This window comes from Pituophis catenifer, unplaced genomic scaffold (genome assembly GCF_029215685.1).
Source record: "Pituophis catenifer annectens isolate HBS135680 unplaced genomic scaffold, rPitCat1.0.hap2 SCAF_7, whole genome shotgun sequence".
Taxonomy (NCBI): Eukaryota; Metazoa; Chordata; class Lepidosauria; order Squamata; family Colubridae; genus Pituophis; species Pituophis catenifer.
Window position 1 is genome coordinate 19,443,766 of NW_027256887.1, and position 24,530 is coordinate 19,468,295.

General features: G+C 36.8%; 1 protein-coding gene across 1 annotated transcript in view; it reads left to right on the top strand.

Annotated features, from left to right (window-relative positions):
• Window positions 1-24,530, top strand: part of MOV10L1 (Mov10 like RNA helicase 1) — a 48,441-nt gene that overhangs the window by 3,975 nt on the left and 19,936 nt on the right. The window contains exons 2-13 of the mRNA XM_070947117.1: window positions 2,325-2,509; window positions 7,932-8,088; window positions 9,774-9,886; window positions 12,029-12,219; window positions 13,184-13,324; window positions 15,694-15,842; window positions 15,939-16,113; window positions 17,644-17,838; window positions 19,032-19,146; window positions 20,980-21,157; window positions 21,729-21,799; window positions 22,171-22,262. Coding sequence (XP_070803218.1) covers window positions 2,325-2,509; window positions 7,932-8,088; window positions 9,774-9,886; window positions 12,029-12,219; window positions 13,184-13,324; window positions 15,694-15,842; window positions 15,939-16,113; window positions 17,644-17,838; window positions 19,032-19,146; window positions 20,980-21,157; window positions 21,729-21,799; window positions 22,171-22,262 — 1,762 coding nt within the window. The remainder of the gene's footprint in view (window positions 1-2,324; window positions 2,510-7,931; window positions 8,089-9,773; window positions 9,887-12,028; window positions 12,220-13,183; window positions 13,325-15,693; window positions 15,843-15,938; window positions 16,114-17,643; window positions 17,839-19,031; window positions 19,147-20,979; window positions 21,158-21,728; window positions 21,800-22,170; window positions 22,263-24,530) is intronic.

Consider the following 24,530-nt stretch of genomic DNA (forward strand, 5'->3'; position numbering starts at 1 on the left):
CGGACCGGGGGTTGGGGACCACTGCCTTAGGAAACCCAACTGAAGCCAAGAAACTCACTGACTGATTTTCTCTGCTCAGCCATCCTTAAAATGTTCTTTGGGGAATTGAGTGAGAGTGGCAAGTTGCCTTGACCTCCTCCAAAAAAGGAGAAACATAAATCTAGTAAATGAATAAAAATAAAAGTCAGTGCTTGCAAAATATGTGTCCAGTTAATTCATAGCATGATTCAAGTAGATCAGATTTCTAAGCAATATATTTGTGATCAAGATACATGGAATAATTTACATGTATTTCTTCGTTCCTTTGTGTTACCGTGTTTGATAAATAAATGCAGTACAACGTATTGCATTGCCTCATTTCAGGATATAAGGATATATATTGAGAGTCAGTTTGGTTTAGTAGTTAAGACATCAGGCTATGAACCAAGAGACTGTTAATTCTAGTCCTGCCTTAGGCACGAAAGCCCTCTGGGTGACTTTGGGCCAGTCACTCTTAGTCCAAACCACCACCATCATTGTTGTGGGGAAAATTGGATGTGGAAGGAGTACAGGTAGTCCTCAACCTACAACCACAATTGAGCCCCAAATTTATGTTGCTAAGTGAGACATTTGTTAAGTGAGTTTTGCTCATTTTACAACCTTTCTTGCCACAGTTGTTATCTGAATCACTTGAGTTGTTAAATTAGTATCACGGTTGTTAAGCCAATCTGGCTTCCCCATTGACTTTGCTTGTCAGAAGGTCACAAAAGAGGATCACATGATCCCCTCTCCCCCCCCCCCGGGGACACTGCAACCGTCATAAATACATACTAGTTGTCAAACATCTGAATTTTGATCTTGTGATCATGGAGATACTGCAACAGTCGTAAGTGTGAAAAACAGTCATAAGTCACTTTTTTTCAGTACTGTTGTAACTTCAGACAGTCAGTAAACGAACTGTTGTAAATCGAAGACTACCATACCTGCATCAGGCATGTTCACCATCTTAATTTTTTTTTTTGGGGGGGGGGAATGAAAAAAAATCAAAAATAAACAAGAGGGCTAACTAGTGAAATTTTAACACTAGCTTAGCAGTCTTGCAATGTTTTATATAAGTAAAAGTTTAGAGTTACACAAAATTTGTTTATATAAATTCTTCTGCCTCTTAAGGAAGATCTGTCTAAAAAGGTGGAGTTGTATTTGCTTGGCTTGTTTGATGTTTCTGAAACTATTGGCCTTTCATCTTCCTGGGTGGTATATTTGGAAAAGAATTTCCACCACCTTCTAGGATTCATATTAATTTCTGTGTTGTCAGTGTGAACTTTCTAGCTAATTGATAAGTCTGTCCAACATGTTTGTACAAGCAGATGTACCTTTGAAGATACCATACAAATGAATTTTAATGCGTAATAAACTAAAGAACCTTTTCAGAAAATCCATAAAACCCCATGCTTGGAAAATAAGAATATATAGAGATTTGGAATATTGTTGACAATTTACATATAAGGTGAGATGTGCTTGACAATGCAGTTGTCTTTTTTTTTTTTTTTTTTTTTGAGCAGTAAGAACACTGAATTGGGACGTGGTGGCTCAGTGGCTAAGATGCTGAGCTTGTCAGTTGAAAGGTCGGCAATTCAACGGTTCGAATCCCTAGTGCCGCGTAATGGGGTGACCTCCCGTTACTTGTCCCAGCTTCTGCCAACCTAGCAGTTTGAAAGCCTGTAAAAAATGCAAGTAGAAAAATAGGGACTACCTTTGGTGGGAAGGTAACAGAGTCGGGAACGACCAGCACATATGTGCGAGGGGAACCTTTACCTTAAGTAGGCTGACTGTACAACTGAATGAAACAGGATAGTTTACTTTCTACCATACTCATTGCTGAGTAAATTCAAAATAGTATCTTAACTTCTTTCAGGCAGGCAAAGTAGAAGTAATACATTTTGATTTGTTTCAGTTCTGATACCAAATTGTGGAGTGATACTACAAGGATATTTTTACTGTGAAAGTGCAATGTTTTTCAATTCAAATGTTATGAAAAAATATTGAGTATCTTTGTTGTTGATAATCATTAAGTTGCTTAGCAATTCATATTATATGATATAGGACAGACACTTGATTCTGTGAACATAAAAGGGAAATGTTAAAAAAATGTTGTACCAGTAATATTTTGCGTGCTGTTTTCATTTGTAGAACCGCTTTGCAAAGACTGACCTATCAGAATCAACTGACTGTGTGTGCTTTACTCTTTTCTATAATAGAGTACAAAGAAAAATAATTTTTAAAACAGATTTTTCTGGCGAGTACAGATTTATTTAGTATTGACATAAATGTTTCTTTTTTTATAGATGACAAGCGGATAAAAACAGTAGAAGGTGTAATAACAAGATTTTGTCCGGACTATGGGATGATCGATGATTTAATTTGCTTTACCAAGGATGCTGTGATGAGGAGTATGCCACTGCAAGTCGGACAGAGAGTAATAGCTTACGTTGAAGAAGATAAAATATCTCATGGATTAAGAGCAGTCAGGGTGAGGTTAAAATAACTGGAGATGCTTCTTAAGCTTTAATTGTTTACAATAGTGGTTTCTCAAATTGGACCACTGAAAGAGGCTGCAGAGTTTATAACAAGGGGTCTGTGATATGGATCAAAGAAGAAAACAAGCAAGCCCAAAGCTCACTCACACAGCTCCTCTTCTTGCATGGACTGAAAGGTACTTCACTGCCAGTAGTAAGATGGAAGGGAGAAACAGGACAGGAGTAGAAAGCCCCAAAAGTAAAAAGTCTCAAGTTCCAGTTGGAAATTTTTTGAACCTCAACCTCAAAGGCCATACCAATAGCTTGTTCCAGCCTCCTGACACAGGAGCAGAGCTGAGAAAGAAGCACCTTCAATTCCCGTGGCTCTGGAGCCGCTTGTGGCTCTTTCATCCCTCTGCTGTGGCTCACTGTTGCTAATTGGCTCCACAATTGATAGGGCTTTCGGTTAGGACAGGTAGAGGAAAAAGGATGCTGCGCTAGGAGGAGACTCTGGTGGGGGAACCGGACTTCCTGTCAGCTCCAGAAGTGAACGGGAGCTTTGAGTTAGGACCTTGTTACTCTTTGAGCGTTTAAGGTTACTGACCCCTGGTATAGTTCACTTTGTATAGGCTGCCAGCATTCCTTCAAGGAGGCTCTTTCCACTGCTTGGTGGCTGCCATTACAGGCAAACACAGAGATTTGTGGAGGACTCATAGAACAGCAGCCTGTCTCTGCCTGTTTTATTTTCACACACAGATACACACCACTTCATATACAAATCAAGACAGTGAACACACCATTATTCCTCCCTCAATTCACAGGATTGTTTCCTCACAACAACAATCCTGTGAAATGAGTTGAGCTGAGAAGTTACCCAGCTGATATTTTTCATGCCTGAGGCAAGAATAGTGGAGTGGAATGGAATGGAATAAGAATAAGAATTCTTTGAAGGTGATTACCAGCACCTTGAATTGCAAATCAGCAACCATTGCAGTTCCCACAAAAGAGGTGACACATGCACATATCGAGTCTTGTGCAAAACTGGGCCATTGCATTTTGAACCAACCGAAACTTGCAGATGCTCTTCCAAAACATTGCCATGAATTGCAATAGTAGTCCAAACTGGAGATGACCAGGGAGTGGGTGATTGTGAGAAGGGCACATTAGTCCAGGAATGGGCATAATTGGCACATGATTCGCAATTGGGCAAAAGCCCTCCTGGTCATGAGTGCCAACGGATGAAGCAGGAATTATGAAGCCAGGAGAACCCCCAGGTTACACACCAAGTCCATCTGGGGCGGTGCAACCTCTTCCATGACCAGCAATGGTAATTCTCCAAGATCCAAGGATCCCTAAATTCAAAGTCGCTCCCATCTTTCTAAGGTTCAGTTTAGCCTATTGCTCTCCATCCAGACCTCAACAGCCTCTTGGCACCAAGAGAGGACAATTGAGCATTGCTTAGCTCACTACAGGAAGAGATGTACCTGTGAGTGTCATCAGCATATTGATGATATTCACCCTATGTTGACAGATAATCTTCCCAGCCCTTTATGTAGATGTTAAATGAGTACTTATAGTTATTTACTGGCCGCAAAACTGAGAGGATGCAGTTATTTTTCTAAGTATGCACAAAGAGATTGCTCATGGGAACAAGAAAATAGGTGCATAGGGAGGAGAGTTGTTCGCTAAAAATCTTCCTGGTTTGTTTGACTTGTATTTATCTTACTATGAACAAGTATGCCAGGGAGTGAAGGAAAAGGCGGATTTCACTACTATTTGGGAGCATTTTAGCAGCTTGCCAAAGGGCTTCCTCTTTTGAAGGGGAAAACCATAACCACCTACAGACTGAAAAAAAGGTTTACAAAGTACTAATTTTAAATTGAATGTGGATCTTGTGATTAATAAAATGTAATATCACCTAAAACACTACTAATAACTACTATATAGCTAGTCTTTGGCTGTTAATGTTTTACTTCACTTAACAGATACTTGATATACAAAGCTATCGTGCAGGTCTGCGATTAAATTAAATTTTTCTTAAATTAAAAAATTAGAGAACCACTGGTGTATAAAATAGACCTTTTAATGTGATTGATACCCAGTTAAGTCAGGTTGAGAAGACTTATTGAGCATCCTACCAAGAGGAAATTTAAAGTTTTGGAATAGATAATAATAATAATAATAATAATAATAATAATTATTATTATTATTATTATTATTATTTTATTTCTATACCGCCCTTCTCCCGAAGGACTTAGGGCGGTGTACAGCCTATTTAAAAAAACAAGACAAAACAACGATTAAAAAATTTAAAATAATTAAATAGATTTGGCTCAATTTAAAACCCCAGAAATTTAAAATACCCCAATTTAAAATTATTATGTTGATAGCCTGGCCTGGCGGAACAACAGGGTCTTCAGTGCGCAGCGAAACACCCGGAGGTCGGAGATCTTACGTATTTCCGGGGGCAGTTCATTCCACAGGGCTGGGGCTCCCACAGAGAAGGCCCTCCCCCTGGGTGTTGACAGCCGACATAACTTTGCCGATGGCACCCTGAGGAGACCCTCTCTGTGGGAGCGAACTGGCCGGTGGGAGACTATTGGTGGCAGAAGATGGTCTCGGAGGTACCCGGGTCCTATGCCATGGAGCGCTTTAAAGGTGGTAACCAACCCCTTGAATCGCACCTGGAAGACCACTGGGAGCCGGTGCAGCTCACGCAGGAGGGGTGTCAAGCGGGCACAACGAATTGCGCCCATAACCACCCGCGCGGCCGCATTCTGGACCAGTTGGAGCCTCCGAGTGCTCTTCAAGGGGAGCCCCATGTAGAGAGCATTACAATAGTCCAACTGGGAGGTAACAAGGGCGTGAGTGACTGTGCGCAGGGCGTCCCGGTCCAGAAAGGGCTGCAACTGGCAAATCAGGCGAACCTGATAAAAGGCCCCCCTGGCCACGGCCGTCATATCCTCTTCTAAAGACAGCCGTGCATCCAGGAGGACACCCAGATTGCGAGCCCTCTCTGTGGGGGGCAAAGATTCACCCCCAATAGTCAGCGATGGCACCTGCTGACTATATCGGGGCGCCGGAAGCCACAGCCACTCGGTTTTGGAGGGGTTGAGTGTGAGCCTGTTCCTCCCCATCCAGACCCGCACGGCCTCCAGGCAGCGATCTGTCTCCTACCACCTAAACATGGAAATGTAATAAGCAATGCAGCTTATAGGTGTTGAATATGATTTTGCCCTGGTTCTGTCAACAGAAAATAATTCAGTCTGAGGTGAGTCAGGGAAGAGATTTCAAATTCAGACATGCAGAATAACCTGGATGAGATATTTTCAAAAGGATAGAAATTGTCAGAAAAGAGGAATACTTGCATCCAAATTTCCTGATAAGAAAACAGTATGATTTAAAAAAAGCACAACAGTGTAAATGATTAACAATCATTTACATGATTGTTGATGATTAACAATTATTTACACTTATGAATTTGTTTTGTTTTTTTTGTGCTTTTTAATCATTTGGTGTTCCTTTTCCCCGACATACAGAAGTAGCAATTTTCTGGGACCGTGCCTCCAAACATTGAATTTTTGTTCCTTCTACAAAAAGTATAATTCTAGATAAGACAGAAATGAAAAATACAAATAGAGTCTGTATAATAATAAACATAGGAAAGCACTAACACTGCAGATAGAGGAATACTGGAGGAAGTCCAGTAGGGGGCAGACTTAGTACACAAGTTGAAGTTCAATCAATTTGAATTAATAAGACGGTGAAAAATTTTGCTTTCGCCTTCATTGGTTTTAGATAAGACTATCTTCAGATGTTTGCTGCAATCGTTTTAAATACATAAATTGAGGTGAGGGACAAGGGTATGGACAAATGTAGAAAAGTAGCCAAGCAGAACAGCATCCAGTAGAGAGAGAAAAACACCCATATGAAATGGTAGGATGTTATTAGCAGCCTATATTTGATCAATTATTTTTCATTCGTGGCACATTGACTAGAAAGCACTTCATTATGTGGAAAAACAGTCTTCCATACAATCCTCAAGGAAGAAAGATTATAGGCACCACAATTTTAAGTAGACTATTAATTTCACAGTATTATGCAGATAAAATGTTAATACATTGTACAGTATTAATACAGTACTGCTGCAGTATGTTCTATAAATCTGAGGGACTGTTTTAAGAAGGGGAAATAAGTCCATTTTATCTGTTCCAACAAGGCCTAAATAGGACTCTAGACTAATAAGAAGTCTAATTTCCCTTGCATCTCACAAATATCTCTGTAGTAGTTAAACAAGATTTAGTCTGTTAGTATGGATGATTAATGAGTGTAAGCCATGCTTCCCTACCTGGTTTAAAATCTTAGCTGTCCTCGCAAATTATTTCTCAGTGCACATTGTGATAAGTTACTGAAATATTTCACTTGCCTTCCATATTTTGACAAGTGTTAGAAAATATATTCCCTTTTTTATATTGGAAAAGCTAAAGGGGTCTATACTCTTTTTTCTTTTCACATCCAGTTGTCATTTATCATTTATGGTATCTACTTAATAGTGATGTGATGACTCAACGTTTAAAGACGCTGAGCTTGTCTGACAGCCGGGGTTTAAGACCCAGGTGCCACACGACAGGGTGAGCTCCAGTTACTTGCTCAGCTCCTGCCAACCCTAGCAGTTCGAAAGCAAGCAAGTACAAGTAAATAAATAGGTACCAGTTCAGTGGGAAAGTAACAGTTTTCTGTGATATATAGTCATGCTGGCCACATTACCACAGAATCTCTTCAGACAACACTGACTCCCTCAGCTAAGAAACAGATGAGTATCGTCCCCTAGAGTTGGACACAACTGGACAGGGAAACCTTTAGTTTTACCTTAATAATTGTGTCCTTAGGTAGAGTGCCTGCTGTCTTGTGTCAAGGGATTTGAAGAAGATGCAAAAGCTTTAATTGCATAGATGAAATAAAAACTAACCTCTTCAGATATCTGAGGCAGTTTCTACTTTTATCTTCAGGGCTGTAGATCTGTGTACAGGATATAATGTCAACTTGATATGTTTGTGAAACGATTTAATTCACATGTTCAACATTTCATTGGTTGAGTATATTTCTCAGAAGTATCTATATGTACATCCATTCTCTCCATGATAAGCTGCAGTTTACTGATTCCTATTTTGTATGTGGTGGAGTTTGACTGCCTTAGAGCTGTCTGCTCAATTCCATGATTGTCTAGAAATTATAATAGTCTCACATGTCTGGAAATTACTGATTTAAAGAAAATTGTCAATTTTCAGTTAGGGTTGATTACTTAACGTTTTGTTGATCTAGCGTTCAATTCCTTGTTTTTACCATGAAGTATAGTATACAAATGTTATTAAAAGGGTTACACTCATCCCACCAGAAATATCATCAATAGAAACATTCATTTGTTCCTTTTTGCAGGTAGAAACCATCTGTGATAAATGGGATGATAACAGCGTAAGTTCTTATACAGTGGATGCAAATGTTAAAACGCTCATTGGCAGTATTACAAAGTTTACTGGAGTTAGTGGCTACATCAATCAAACAACCTCTTTCTCTATGAAGGTAGTTTGTAAAGGTAACCTGTATATTTCCTTTGTAAGTTTTATTTTTTTAAAAAACTGCAGTTTTAAATTTCAGATGGTGTATTGGTTTAAGTACAGATAATCGTCCTCGGTTAACAGCAGCATTTGGGACCGGAATTGCCATCACTAAGTGACGCTGTCATAAAGCATGAAGTCACATGACCACAACACTTAGCGATGGCAATATCATTTGCTATCATAAAGTAAGAATTTCATATGTGGAAAGCAGGCAGGGAAGGACAAAAATTACAATTATGACTAAAGCTTGCTGCATGTTATAATTGCAAGCCAAACCCCTAGTGCCCAGATCAGAATCACATAACCAGAGGGATTCTTGATGGCCAAGTTGAAGAAATATTTGTTCACAGAAAAATATATTTTATCTTTGAACAGCTTGCTTACTTTTAAATGTGATTAAAATAAGTATTGACTGCCGAAGTGCATATCTTTATTCCTGCTGTTCCGAAGGGAATAAAAAACAGCCAAATACGAAGAAGGTTTGCAAAGCAGGTTTATCTCCTCTGGCATTAACTGACCAACAAAGCAATAAAGCGATGAATCAATTGTCAGAGCTAACATCCGGTGCTCTCCACCACCTTTTAAATGTTCCCGCCATCCCACCCTCTTCCCACGCATGTATGCCCAGCACCACATGGCTCCTGACGTTTAAAGTGTCTCCCAGCTGGGGAGCTTTCCGGCTCCTCCAGGATTCAGCGCACAGTGTCAGCTGCTCCAGGGCCATCTCCCAATTGGAGGGCTTCACGGCTCTCCCAAGTCACCCCTCAATGCTGTCAGCAGCTCAGGTCCTGCCACCGTCGTGTTTTGCTATCTGGTAACACCAGCGGCCCAGCCCCTTAATTGAAACCGTACATGCTGCCGATTCCCACTCTCAGCTAGTGAGCACGCTCCCAGGCGTCAGGAGGTGCTTCCGCCGTAGCTCCCCCAGTCAGAATGGCAGCTCCGGGTTGCAGGCATGCCGGAACTGACACTTTAGTTGTTTTCTTTTGTAATCCAGTGTTTGGCTAAATTACAGTGTGGTTTGAAAAGGTAATATCTATTTCTGTGTTTCCCTGAAAATACGACCTACTCAGAAAGTAAGTCCTAGCTTGATTTTTTACACGTGTGCCCAATATAAGCCTATCCCCCAAATAAGCCCTAATCAAGACCCCGCCCAATCCAGGATGCATGGGTAAAAATTAAGATCGGGTGGGGGTGGGGGTGGAGCTGCCGTACTACTTACCTTCGTATGGCCTCTGATAGGGAAAAGGAGGCCAGGGGCGACACATGAAAGTGAGGTGAGTCAATGGACAACATCCCCTCCAAAAATAAGACCTGGTGCCTTTTTTGATGGCAAAAAATATATAAGACCGGATCTTATTTTCAGGGAAACACAGTATACGTGCAAAGTCTGGAAAGGATACTTCATTTCAGTGGAGCCTTTGACCAAATTGTTTCTGTGATACAGGTTTGTCAAGCTACATTCTGTATCAAAACAAAGTGGTCAGTTCTGATTGGAGATGTTGTGGGGGAGCACTCAGCTTTTCCAAATTGTGGCATGGCTTCATGTCAGAATCAAGGCGCTCCGTAAAGTCAAGTAGTGCCATTTTATACAGCCTTGAAACCTTCCCTTTTAATAGATTTGGAGTTATTCCATGCTGCTTTTTGTTTTATATTTAAGACTTTTATCCTTGTAAAGGAGATTTGGTGCAAGCTGAATATATTGTCAACACAACAACATGGACAAGTGAAGCCATATCTGTAAAGCCCTTGCGGTTTAAAAGAATTGACAAGGTACGTGTTAATACATTGGGAGACCTTGCAGGTATTTCAATCGTAATGGATGATGGTAGGAGAAATCAGTAGCCACAATAGGAACTGCTTTGATGCAGTTAGTTTAGAATAATTCTGATTCTATCCGGTAGCCCTGAAATCTCTTTGTTGCAATAAAACCTTATCCAACTTACGGAAGCACTAAAGTAAAAGTCTAAAAAGAAATGATCTTTATGCTCTAACACAGGGATGTCAAACTCAATTTCATTGAGGACCGCATCAGGGTTATGTTTGACCTCAGAGGGCCAGGGTGGTGATGGTGATGGGTGTGGCCAGGTGGGCGTGGCCCATGTGAGTGTGGTCATGGTGGGCATTTAACACAAGGTCAAGATGCGCTTTTTCCCTTTCTTTCCACAGTACTCCAGAAGCACTCTGCCGGCCAAAAACAACCTTTGCGGAGGCCCCACAAAGCCTGTTTTCAGCCGGCAGAGTGCTGCTGGAGGCCTTCAAGGCCAAAAACAGGCCCATTTTGGCCGGCAGAGGCACCATGGGTCTGTCCTTTGATATTTCCAAGCCAGCCCCATGGGCCAGATTTAAGCATCCTATGGGCCAGATCCGGCCCGCTGGCCTTGAGTTTGACACCCCTGCTCTAACAAGATTACAATTATCAAGGGTGGTTTTGAGAGGAGGGGAGAAACCTGGCAGTTAAATTGTTCTAAACTCTGTTGTGGTGGTGTAATATTTTTTTCTATAAGAAGATGAAAAGTTTATTTAAAGATTAAAATTCATATTGGTAATCCTGAAACAGTGACCTGAAAGCAGGACATAAGTTCAGTAGTAGCCTCCTTGATTTAAGATCACAACTGAGCTCAGAATTTTGTCATAAGTCATTGCAGTCATAAGTTAAGTTACCACATAACCAGAGTCGATTTTATGCCCATTTTATACTGATCCTTTAATCATTGCATTTGTGAAGTGAAATCACATGATCATAAATTCCAGTCCAGCTTATCCAATAGGTATTTTTTGCCAGGAAATGGTAAAACCACAGGATGCTGTAACCGGTCATAAATGCAGACCAGTTGCCAAGCACTCAAAATGTGGTTATTTGACCACGAGGATGCTACAGCAGTCATAACTTTGAGGATGGGACAAAAGTAATTTTTTTCAAGTTCGTTGTAACTTGAACTGTTAAGTGACTGGTTGTAAATCGAGAACTACCTGTTTGTTGCATCTCTAGCAATTGATAGAGAAGTTCTGCATGTGGAATTAATGTTTGGCTGTCAGGACTTGTAGAATAAGAGTTCTTCCTGCAATAGACAAGATAGTTTGATCTAGTGGTTAAGATACCAGACCAGAAACCAGGAGACACTGAGTTCTATTCTCGCCTGAATATCAGCTGGGTGACTTTGGACAATCATTCTCTCTCAGCCCCTTACAGGATTGCTGTTGTGGGGAAAATAGAGGTATTGTGTGTGTTTGCCACCTTGTGTTATTATCAAAATATATAATTTTTAATGTATATACATGTGAAGACATTGTGACTTATACAGGTAGTCCTCAAGTTGCAACAGTTCATTTACTGACTGCTCAAAGTTACAACATCACTGAAAAAAGTAATTTAGGACAATTTTTCATATGGCTGTTGTAGCATTCCCATGGTCACGTGATCAAAATTCAGATAATTGGCAACCGGCTCAATTTATGAGGGTGGCAGTGTCCCAGAATCATGTGATTTTGCAGCCTTTTGACAAGCTGTGAAGAAGATTCACTTAACAACCATGTTACTTCTGCAACTTAACAGCTGCAGTGATTCACTTAACAACAGTGGCAAGCAAGGTCATAAAACGGGGCAAAACTCACTTAACAAATGTCTCTCTTAGCAACAGAAATTTTGGGCTCAATTGTGGTCATAAGTCAAGGACTACTTGTAGGTTGTATACGGTACCAAAACCCATAAGTGATGAACTATTATAGAAGACAAACAAGCTAGAGTTCTTCTTCGCACATAAATGCTAAACAAGTCACAGAAGATACAAGAGTATTTTATCATTTTTGCTTATCAGGAGTACTTAATCAGGGCCTGCCAAGCATATAATTCACACATTGGGGCATCAAATTATAGTTGTTTATTTAATCTAATGATAACTACAATTATTACAGATTCATATTTCCAGTATGTATGGAAGAACTGGTGTGGTAGACAACAGTATATTTTTCAGTCTGGATTTTCTGAGTCTTCCTAAGGATTATTTACCCCGTAAACATGATCTTGTCAATGTTGTGGTTGTGGAAAGTAACCAGTCCTGTTATAGTTGGAGAGCATTTTGCATGGCTCCAGCAGACAAAAATCGGTAATGCAGTTTTCATAATTCTTACAAAATTATTTAATTCAAGTTTATAAAGTCCTTCTACAGTTCTTGAAAATAAGTGTGGTACTGAGTAAAATAGCATCTCTTCTGTTTTGTTCCGTCTTGTTCCATTCCATCTTACAGTTTTTGTTTGAGATAGCTAAAAGTAACATGTTTGTTATCCTTATTTATTTTGTAACTCAAGCATAGCTCATGCTAGCAGTAAAGAGATTTAAAAAAAAAAATTGTAAGCAGACTTTCAAAAGTTTTCACTCATTAATATTTACTAATCATATTTATTCCCACCACAGATTCAAGACTATATTATGAGCTGATATGAAAAATAAAAGTTTTAAATAGTATTTTTCCTAGGGCTTTTAAATACTTTTTTATCCAGTCTTCATTATTTTTTATAAATAATTCAAAGTGAAATTATTTATATCTATTACTCCTTCCTTCTATTCTCTTCATAACAACAACCCTGTGAGGTGGGTTGGGCTAAGAGACAGAGTGAGTGACTATCCCAAAGTCATCCACACGACTTTTATGCCTAAAACAGAACTAGAACTCAGTCTCCTGGTTTCTAGCCTAGAGTTTAGTCATTAGATTAAATTGACTCTTTTCTAATTTTCAGTAGTTTCAAATTAATCCTTATAGGAAATCTGTTTCAGACTGGGGTTGTCCCAAATACATTGGCAATCAGCAGTCAAATACGTTTTCTATCTATTTCTTAAGAACTTGTTTTTAATAAAATATATTTTAAAATGGCATTACATAAAATATAATCTAATATGATCATGTTTTTATTTGCTTTTTGAAAGTTTGGTCCATATTAGGTTTTTTTTTTAAAAAAAAAATGCTGGATGAAAGTGTATGTTAGCTGTGTACCAACAGCTAACATACTAATTACATGGATAAAATTGATTTGAATAGCTTTATTAAATCATATTATCAATTAACATTTCAGATCATTGCTGTCACAAGACATAATTCTCAATGAGCCAAATGAAAATTTATTGAAAGACAAAGAAGGACTCGAAGTATCAAAAATGACAGATTTTGGAAAACTCAAACTAGGAGAGAGTAAAAATATGGAAATCTGGATAGAGTAAGTTAATTTTGTTATTGCCTAGGTTTTTCTTTTAAAATATTTATCATAACTTAAATCCACATCTTACTCTGATATCCAAGGCTGAGCTACCCATAATCCTTTCCCTGTCTAGCAGGTACACAGGACAAAGTGGAAGTCCAACAATGCAGTTCCAATTTGGTTATCCTATATCTTTCCTCTTGAGAAAGACAAGGAACAATTAAAGCGCTTTACTCTGTATGGTTAACAAGCACTTAGAATGATCTCCTAGCACAGGAAAAATGCCAGTACTCCATGCACCAGGCAGACTGAAAAGAAATGCTGCGTTTATTTAATGCATGGAAAAATATTTTTCCTACAGTGTGTGTTTTTCCTAATTGGTCCAAAAGTCACAGGCAAGATTTTTTTTTTTTACAATTCACTTAATGCACAGCTACATGCAAAGTATAGCTTTGAGTATATAACCATAACCACATTCTAAGCTAACTATTAGTATTTTAAGTTTATTATAAATTGTTTCAACTTCTACCCTCAAAACGACGCTATAGAGCACTGCACACCAGAACAACTAGACACAAGGACAGGTTTTTCCCGAATGCCATCTCTCTGGTTAACAACTAATTCCCACAATTGTCCAATAATTTACTAAATACTGTATTACTATTCTTCTCTTCCTTACTAGTATCTATCTCTTCCCACTTATTAGTATAACCATGTTGCTTGTATCTTTCAATTTATATTGTTTTTATTTGTTTCCTAGTACGATTTGTTGGCTTATTAGTAACCTTGACTATCACTAAGTATTGTATCTTTTTATTCTCGATGAATGTATTTTATTCTCCTTATGTACACTGAGCATATACACCAAAGACAAATTCCATGTGCGTCCAATCACACTTGGCCAATAAAGAATTCTATTCTATTCTATTCTATTCTATTCTATTCTATTCTATTCTATTCTATTCTATTCTATTCTATTCTATTATTAGTATTAGTACTAACTTTATTAGTATTAATAGAGGCCTTCTGAAAATTCCTTCATTGGATATAGTCTCTTATCATCATAGGAATACAGTTTTTTTTTTATTAAAGAATTTTACAAAAAAGAAAAAAAAATTTATAAAAAGAGAAAAAAATTTTTTTACAAGTATTTCCCCGTGCCCCCCTTCCCTTCCTTACCCCCACCCCGAACTTCCCAGAACAAAATACAGGGTATAACAATTAACAATCATATGCTAAACTAAGCTAATTAACTAAGGATTCCTATCCCCCTTCACACTTTAACTCCCCTTTTACTTAACTAAATATAAATACTCTTAATTTTTCTATTCATTTATAAGCTATTTGATACTTTTTAGTCCAATATTTGTTTTGAATATAATCAATCCATCTTCTCCATTCTGATATATATCTTTCTTGTGAGTGATCTTTCAAATATGCTGAAATCTTCACCATTTCTGCCAGATTCGCTACTTTTAATGTCCATTCTTCAATAGTAGGCAAATCTTCCTTCTTCCAATATTGCGCCACCAAAAGTCTAGCTGCAGTTATTAAGTTTAAAATCAATTTAGTCTCTATAACCGTACAATCTGTAATTATACCCAGCAAAAACAATTGTGGAGTAAACTTTATCTTCTTTTTAAGAATATTTTGGATAATCCACCATATTTTAATCCAAAATGCTTTAACTTTTTTACAAGTCCACCATAGTAAGTGGCATCATCACAATCACATCTCCAACACTTAGATTGTAAATTCAGATACATACAAGCCAACTTTTTAGGATTTAAATGCCATCTATAGAACATTTTATAAAAATTTTCTCTTAAACTTCTCTTACAGTTTCTTGTCGTTATATTGGTAATAACTTGGGATAAAGGATAAAACTGTCATAGTGTATTATCTTACCACTCTAGTATTATTTATGATCGTATTAAAAATGTACAAGTAAGCTTGACTTCCAACCGGTCGAAAATATAATAGCTATGGAACAGGTGCTTTATGGGCCATAAAGCATCCTTGTCCTAAATGGTTGTGCCACCCACCCTACCCTGTGCAATTATGGGCCCGTATGTTGGGCTAGCTTTACATGTGTTCATGTGACCACAATTTGTGATGCTTTTTGCTGGTTTCCATAAAAAGAAAAGTGCATTGAGATGAATCGGTTCACTTAATAATCACTGCAAAAAAGGCTGGGAAATAACTTTTGGCCACATGGGTTTCTTGACCTTTGACTGTAATGACTGAAACTGGATTTCTGGCCCCAGTGATGGTCATAAGTCAAGGACTACCTATATAAATTTAATAAAAATAAAATAATTTGAGATATCGTTTCTTATATATAATATATTTACATATTAAGACAGAAAGTGGTGCTATTATTTTAGGAACAAAGGGGAAACAGAGCATTCTTTAATTAGCTGCAAATTATGTGGCTGGGATAAAGAGAAGCAGTTCTGTCTTCAGATGCCAGAAAAGAACCAGGTGTGCTGGAAAACAGCTTCAGCATTGACTGTCCCTGATGGAGCTACTTCAGGTAAATTATACATCCAGTGTTTAAAACTTATTACACTGCTCGTTAGCTCTACTCTAGTTGGAATTCTTGGTTTGTTTTGGTTTGTTTTTGCAAAAGGTGAATTTACATACCTAAGCAATATTGGAGATTGTAATAATTCTACAACTAGACAATCTGGAAGTCTAATCTGTGAAAAACAAGAATATGAAGGAGAAGGAACCACAGGACATAAGAGAAGCATATCTGTATCTTCTGGGAGCAAGACTTCTATAACAGTTGTATGCACTGCAAAGTATGTTTCCTTTTTTGCCCCCGAGTACAATTTTGTGAAACAATAATGTATGATTTTCTCTGTTAGAAATCAGGATTCAAACTGATGGCCAAAAGGAATTACACATATATGTTATCGGACTAATTCTACTCTAGATCCCTCTGTTGTGAGTTTGTAGATCTGGTTTGTTTTTGTTTTTTTTACTTGATACGGCTTCATAAAAAAGTATGAAAAAGGGCAACATTTATGGTTTAACATTCCATTTATCCAAAATCTGAGCTCAGGAATGTTGATTGTATTGCTGGAATGCAATCATTTAAAGCAGTGGTGGGATTCAAATTTTTTTACTACCAGTTCTGTGGGCGTGGCTTGGTGGGCATGGCTGGGGAAGGATACTGCAAAATCTCCATTCCCACCACACTCCAGGGGAAGGATACTGCAAAATCCCCATTCCCTCCCCATTCCTGGGGGAAGGATATTGCAAAGTCTCCATTCCCACCCCACTCTGGGGCCAGCCAGAGGTGGCATTTGCCGATTCTCCGAACTACTCAAAATTTCCACTGCTAGTTCTCCAGAACCTGCTGAATTTCACCCCGATTTAAAGTAATGATCAATCTCAGTGGGGGCTCAGCAAACATCCAGGAGTGAATTCACTGAAGCTGTCTTAAGTATTAACCAGTGAATTTAGATGCCTGTTAAATTCATTCTAGCTGTTGGAGCTTAAGACAGTCTCTTTCACAACAAAATTTACTTTTAGTGAGTTAAAACCGGTAAAGTTGAAGAAAATTTAAATGAAAGTTTTTAATTTCTTGATTTAGACAGATGAGTTGATCAGAATCCTGAGAACTAGGGTAGATAACCATTTTCTTGATATTTTGACCTTGCTAAGATAGAAAAATGTGGGATCGCCAGTATCACCACCAGATGTATTCACAACTGGCTGACCAATGGCCCTTAGTCCTCAATGGAATGACATCTCTATGGAGGGAAGCATGCAGTGGGGTACCTCAAGATTCTGTCTTAAGTCCAGTACTCTTCAACATCTTCATAAATGATTTAGACAAGGAAATAGAAGGGGAACTCATCAAATCTGTATATGACATCCAGCCTGGGGAAACAGCTAACACTTTAGAAGGTAGACTCAAGTTACAGAAGGCTTGAGAAACTTGTCAAAGGAGTTAGTTGCCTTAGCTTTAGTTCATAAACACTGTTCAATGCATACTATGCATCTTTTCTTTAGTTAACAAGAGCCTTTGCCAATGTGATCCCTTCCTGATCTAACAATTCCCAGCTAGCATGGCCCAGAAAAGGCAAAACAGACAGTTATTGCTATCAATCCAGAAATATACAGAAAGGGAATGGCGTTATTAATTGGTTTTCTGTCTGGTGTGCTTGAACCATCCAGTATGATCTTAAAACAACAAATATTATTCATATGGTTGTCATCTGGTCATCTTATTCTCCTGCCAGGCATATCCTGGGATAAAAGCCAACTTTATTATAGACTGTTAACCTTTTTATGGCTTTAACTGAATTCTTGTGTTATTCAAGAAATCCTGGCCGCTGCAAAGAACTTTTGTTGCTGTGTTTTTCTGACTGCGTTATTGGTCGGTACCTCGAAGCAACTATAGTAACGGAAGAAGAGTCGTTGATAGAAGCTACTGAGAAGTATTCTCAGAGACAATATCGAGTCAGTTCTGAACCCCAGATTGCAAAAGCAACAGTGGTTTTACCACAATTGAAAAGGTACTGCTGATTTAAGTAAGATTAAATCCACTTTTAAAAAATGGTTTGCTTTTCTTGAGTAAAAATTGTTTTAAGCACTAAGGTCATACAGTTGCTTGTCTTTAGGGCAGGGTGGATAAAAATCAATGATTTTTTTAAAAAAATCAAAAAAATCAGATTTTTTTTTTATTTTTATCGAATTTATTTTAATAAAAATCTTTTGGGGTAAAAATCTATCGTAAGATAGTTTTCTATTTAAGATACATAAATAATTTAGTTTATTCAGCATGAAATGGAGCTTAGTTATGTAGAATGAGGCTGTATATTCTGCAACACTGGGACTATCGGTGAGTCAACAGTGGGTCAAAGGAGTAGCAGAGATGACAGTTGCTCTTTAAAAATTATGATTTAAATCGAGTTGATTTAAAGCAAGCCTTTTTACTAGTGATTTAAATCATGATTTAAATTGTGATTTAAATCAACTCGATTTAAATAAAATCCACCCTGCTTTAGGGGACTGCGATTATCTTCATTTGAGAGATTTATTAGTAGAAATACAATCAGGAGGAATTACTTCAAAGAAATGGAATAAGTTGGTTACAAATATCTATTTTAGGAAATCAAATCTCAGCCTGAGTTTTGGAAACTTGAGTGCTTTTGATCAATCTTTTTTTTTTTTAATTGTGAGCAGAGATACAGTTTTTCAGTAAGGATTGTCTCAGTGCCCTATATATTTGAATTTTAAAGAGGACCATGAGATGTATCTCTTAAACTTAGCTGCACCTTTTCAATATTTAAAACATATTGCATTCTACTTAGTTTTAAGAAGTACATTTCATCTGTTTAGAATTTTATTGAAACTTACTTCAAATTTGTTTTACAAATCATTGCAACATCTATGGTGTTCAACCAGTACCAGTATCCATGTGTTTATATAGAACTGTGCTCATAATTTATATGTGACTTTTTTGTCATGTCTGACTAGTGGCCAGTGAAGCTTCTTTATTGGGGAAATTAACTTCAAAGTCGCTACAATCTCTTTTTTTTTCCTAAGAGTGAAAAGTCAGATATTTTGTGGAAGGTATTGCAGAAGGAGAAGTATGTTAGTTTATGATGGAAAAAAAAGTCTGATAGTATCTAACTGACTGACTAACTGCAAGAATTGCTTTGTGTATTTTGAGTATTACTACTACTTTGATTTTCTTATACCTTAGAAAGTCAAGAAGACAGCTGCCAAACTTCCTTCCACAGTACAGTATTCCAGACAGAGTAAGAGAATGTGTGGAAAAGAAATGTGATATATTGATTTTTTATCCAGATCTTGGAGAAGTAAGTAAAGATCTCTTATCAATTTAAATATACAGATGCATGAATCTGGTACAACTGTAATCAAATATCTTACTCGTAAGATTGACTAAATGCAGAATATTATACATCAATGTATTTTTTTTTTAAGATCAGCGTGTGTGTTATGCTAGGCCAGGCTTTCTTAACCAGAATTGTCCTTGTGCTATGCACATGTTGACTCGGCTATCAGCCTGCTGTTTTGCTGTTATTGCAGATACTGTAAAATGAATGTTATGTAGGGTAGGAATGAATTATACTATGAGTTTTTGTGGGGGGTGGGTTGCAATTCTTATGTCAGGGTTCTCTGGGACCTGAACATTATTTCAAGGGCTTCTTAAGGACAAAAAGTCTGAGAAAGACTGCACTATAGCATATGTTATCTTTTATTAATTATAGCAAGCAAAACCTTGAAACTTGATCTGAAAGGATGTCAGCATTCTGCCTTTGCTTTCTTAAAAGCTTCAAGATGGTCCCATTGAAAAATGGCAAGGCAGATATGTCTTTGTTGAGTCTAGCAAAGGACTTAGGCAAAAAGTTGGAATAGCTAAAATGTAGCTTTTTCTGGACTACAGTGAGGTGGTGGGGAGATAATTTGTTGCAAAGTGTTAGCTTATAAGAACAGCTGGTTTAGAATGGATTCTTATAAGAGAGTATGTCTAATTTGAGAGCCAGTTTGTTCTCGTGGTTAAGGCATCAGACTGGAAACTGGGAGGCTGTAAGTTATCGTCCCATTTTAGGCCCAAAGCCAATTGGGTGATCTTAGGAAGGAAGCAATGGCAAACCACTTATGAAATCTTGCCAAGAAAATGGGATTTGTCAGGCAGTCACCAGGAGTCAAAGCTGCCTTAAAGGCATAAAAATATGTCCCACTTGATTAAAAAAACCCATTGTTAATTAGGAAATAATATGCACCTGTACTTATGTGGGCTTATTTATTTTTTATTAAACTGGCATTGTGACACTATTTAATAACACTCAACATTTTATATAATATAATAAAAGTTTTAAAAAACAATTGTATAATTAAAAGGAAGCAATAACATCATAAAACTCTGTTCCTGAGTGCTCTTAGAAATTTTGGGATGGAACTCCCAATAGCCCTTTTTAGTAAAAAAGGCTATTGGGTCAAAGATGATGGATCTGGTCAAAGATGGTAGATCATGTAAACCAGAACTCTAGAGGGAGACAACTTTAAAAAAAAACCTTCTAGAAATGATTGCATGATCATTACGAAAGGATAGAAATAATTTTAATATTCTTTCTGCCTTCCCTTAGCATTCATTGGTTTTAAAGGGATACCATAAAACACTATTTGGAATATTTATTCATTCCCCCCCCCCCCCCTTACTGATTATTTTCTTCCCTTTGGCTTGTAATGTAGTGTGAAACTTAAAACTGAAAGATGTTCACGCGATTTGAAGATGCCATATACATGGGGCCTTTCTTAAAAGTAGCATTTTACTTCACTGAATTTGCATTTCCATGTCTTTCATTGCAGGTTTATATGATCTAGAGCAGGTCTCCAACCTTGGCAACTTTAAGACTTGTGGACTTCAACTCCCAGAATTGAACTCCCAGCTGGCTGAGGAACTCTGGGAGTTGAAGTCCACAAGTCTTAAAGTTGCCAAGGTTGGAGATCCCTGCTGTAGAGTAGGCATGGGGAATCTCTGCTATCCAAATGTTCCATTCCCCAAAGCCCAAAGCAGCATCATTAATTCTGAGAAGGACTGTAGATCTGATATGCCACAGGTTGTTCCCCATGATTTACAGCTCCTCCAATAATTTAATTTTTTGTCAACTCATTTTGTGTTTCAGGGTTTAACTCTACTTAATTATAAGACAAACTTTTCTACTCTTTTGTGGCTTGAAGAAATCCATTCAGAGGCGGAACTGAAGGAATTTGCCATGTGTGGGGTCACTTTGAAAAAAAATGGAAATTTCCTAGTACTTGAAGTGCCAGGGGTGATAGAGGGCCGCCCTTCATTATTCCTTGGTAAGTACTTTCTATAATTTTATATTCAAAATCAATAAACTGCAGTCCTCAAACCTCTTTTCTGCCTATCTGAAGCACAGCTATAGAAGCCTGTTACTTGGATCATATAATAGCTATAGCACTTAGACTTATATACCACTTCATAGTGCTTTTACAGCCCTCTCTAAACAGTTTACAAAGTCAGCCTATTGCCCCCAGCAATCTGGGTCCTCATTTTACCCACCTCAGAAGGATGGAAGGCTGAGTCAACCTTGAGCCGGTGAGATTTGATCCACTGATCTGCTGAACTAGCAGTCAGCTGAAGTAGCCTGCAGTACTGCACTCTAAGCACTGCACCACCTTGGCTCTTCTATAAGTAATATAGTTAGCTTTTCCACCATTAGTGTTCTACTTATTTTTTTAAGAATTTTATTTTTGGGCCTTCAGGAAAATATTGAGAAAGAGAAGCTTAATAATTGCTTTGCCTTCAATATAGTGATATGGTTGGATTTCCTAATTCTGTTCCCTGTGCAAATTACATTATTACATTTGGTATCAAGGGAAATAATTTAACATATAACCTTTAAATTAGGTGACAAAGTGATACTGAAGACCCAAGACTATTCAGAGGAGGTAATCTACTATGCTGCATATATTACCGAGGTAAGTTAATTAGTTCTTTTTGGCTTATTTTCTGTACATTTATGTCTTAATAATGTAACTGAGCCATGTTTACTTAAAAATAACTCTTGTATTATTAGGAATTAGTTCCATGTTAGTGATATATAATTATATCCTTCAAGTTGAAGGTTTTTAAACTCCGAATTTACTGCATTTAAACTTTCATTTAATTTATATGATTCCTATATATGTACAGTTCCTGAAATTTTTGGAACTTTTGTTAGTATATTAATAAAAGAATCTGTCAAGTAATTTTTGCAGGAATGTAAAATTTAACTCTTGGTGTTTTCTTAAGTTAGAGTTTTTTAAGTATGGGTATATAGTGAAATAATTAACTTCTTCTGTTTATATAGATTCATGATGAAGAGATTACCCTGAAAGTCAACTCAGATTTTGAGCAGGCATATAATTTTCAACCTATGAATGTGGAATTTGTTCATAGCAGGTACTGTTTTGAATACTTGCATCTCATTTCATTGTGAAGCATGCTATGTATGTTCTTGCCAGTTCAGGAAACTACATTCTGGTTCTCTCAAGCACTCAAAATGGATTTTAAAAAAAGGTTCACATTGGTAAAGGGTGAGATTACTTTGCAGCCTACGACAGAAGACCATGTTGGCTTTTGTTTGAAGGTTGCTCTTAATTATCATTATACAAACCCTGACAGTATTTAAAAAAAAACATTTTGAGAATGGTCAGAGACATTTCTCTGTGTTTGCTAATATTCATCAGAATATTATTCTGATGAATAATACTCATAAGAATAAGTTTGATAATGAATAGAATAGAACAGAATAAAATAGAATTCTTTATTGGCCAAGTGTGATTGGACACACAAGGAATTTGTCTTTGGTGCATACTCTCTCAGTGTACATTAAAAAAAATACAAGTGCTCAAGAATCATAAAATACAACACTTATTGGACAAAAATACATGGCTGGAAAAAAATAATAAAACAACATAGATTTGAAATCAGATACATTTTTTAAAAAAAATACTTTTTATTTTTTAAAACAACAAGACATAACAAACACTAACATAAAACATATATTCCTTCTTTACAACAGTTTTGTAATGGTAATCCTCTATTATTTATATTTTCCCCTCTACTTTTCTTTAATTATACTTATCTTTTTGTCCCATTATCCCTTATTTCTATGTATATTCCATCATACCTATCATTATAACAATACATTTTCGTCCATGCACTACCTTTTTTGTGACATTTCCCCCTTTTTTCTTATTTACTATTTCTAATTTCTATCCATATTATTTATTCCATATTACATAGTATTCTGTATCTTCCTTTTCTTTTATCTCCTTTGTTAATTTATCCATCTCAGCACAGTCCAGAATTCTCCTTATCACTTCTTCCTCCGATGGTATATTCTCATTTTTCCAGTTCTGTGCATAAGATATTCTTGCGGCTGTTATTATGTGTAGAATTAGATACCTTATTTCTTTACTATATTTCCTATTAAGTATTCCCAGCAAACGGGTCTCTTGAAACCAGAGACATTTTTGTTGGGCATTTACCTGACAAGTATAATAAAGGAAATGTATATCTGATTTTACATGCAGCGAGAATAGTATTTGCACAAGTGAAGAGATCCCAACAGATGATGTGATTAGAAAAATATTAGAAGGTGCAGAAATGGATCAGCTAAAACTTAAAATTAAGAGTTTTAGAGTTTACTTTATTGATTAGCCCTTAGGCCATATCAAAGTGCAGAGTTCCAGACACAAATTATTACTAAAATCTGATAAAAACAGTTTAAAATGGATTTGGATAAAATACAATTTAAAATGAAATTGGAATAAAATACAATTTAAAATGAAATTGGAATAAAATACATTTTAAAATGATAGCTTTGATTAGCCTATAGGCCATATCAAAGCATAAGGTGCAAACATATATCGCCAATAAAATCTTAAACAAACAATTTAAAATAAGAGTAGGGTAAAATAGAGAAGCTACAATATAATTTAATACATAAATACATAAAATAGAATAAAATGACATAAAATTATATTTCTTTTATAAAACGTACGATTAAGGAAAAGAAAGAAACTGAATATGTTTTGACTTGGGACTTATTTTATCAATGGCAAGCTGACAAAAACAGGAGCTAGAAACTGGGAAATATATGGAAGGATCAGTGATATAAGGAAGATATGTTAACTTGGTTAAACAAATATTATGATGATGATGATTAATATTAATATAATTGATATTAATGCAAGGAATATTGTTGTAAACACTTTGATTATTATTTCCTACAATGATTTGTACCCAGACAACACACTGTTCAATTGAAATTGGAATTTTTGTATGTTATAACATAAAATAAAATAAAAATTTAGTACAAAAAAGAAAAAGAATCGTAAGATACAACACTTAGTGATAGTCATAGGATACTAAATAATCAAACCATACTAGGAAACTAAATAAAACAATATAAATCAAAGATACAAGCAACAAAGTTATAGTAGTAAGTGGGAAGAGATAGATACTAGTAAGGAAGAAAATAATAATAGTAATACAGTCTTAGTAAATTATTTGACAGTGTTGTGGGAATTAGTGATTTAGCAGAGTGATGGCATTCGGGAAAAAACTGTCCTTGTGTCTAGTTGTTCTGGTGTGCAGTGCTCTATAGCATCGTTTTGAGGGTAGGAGTTGAAACAATTTAGGTCCAGGATGTGAGGGGGTCTA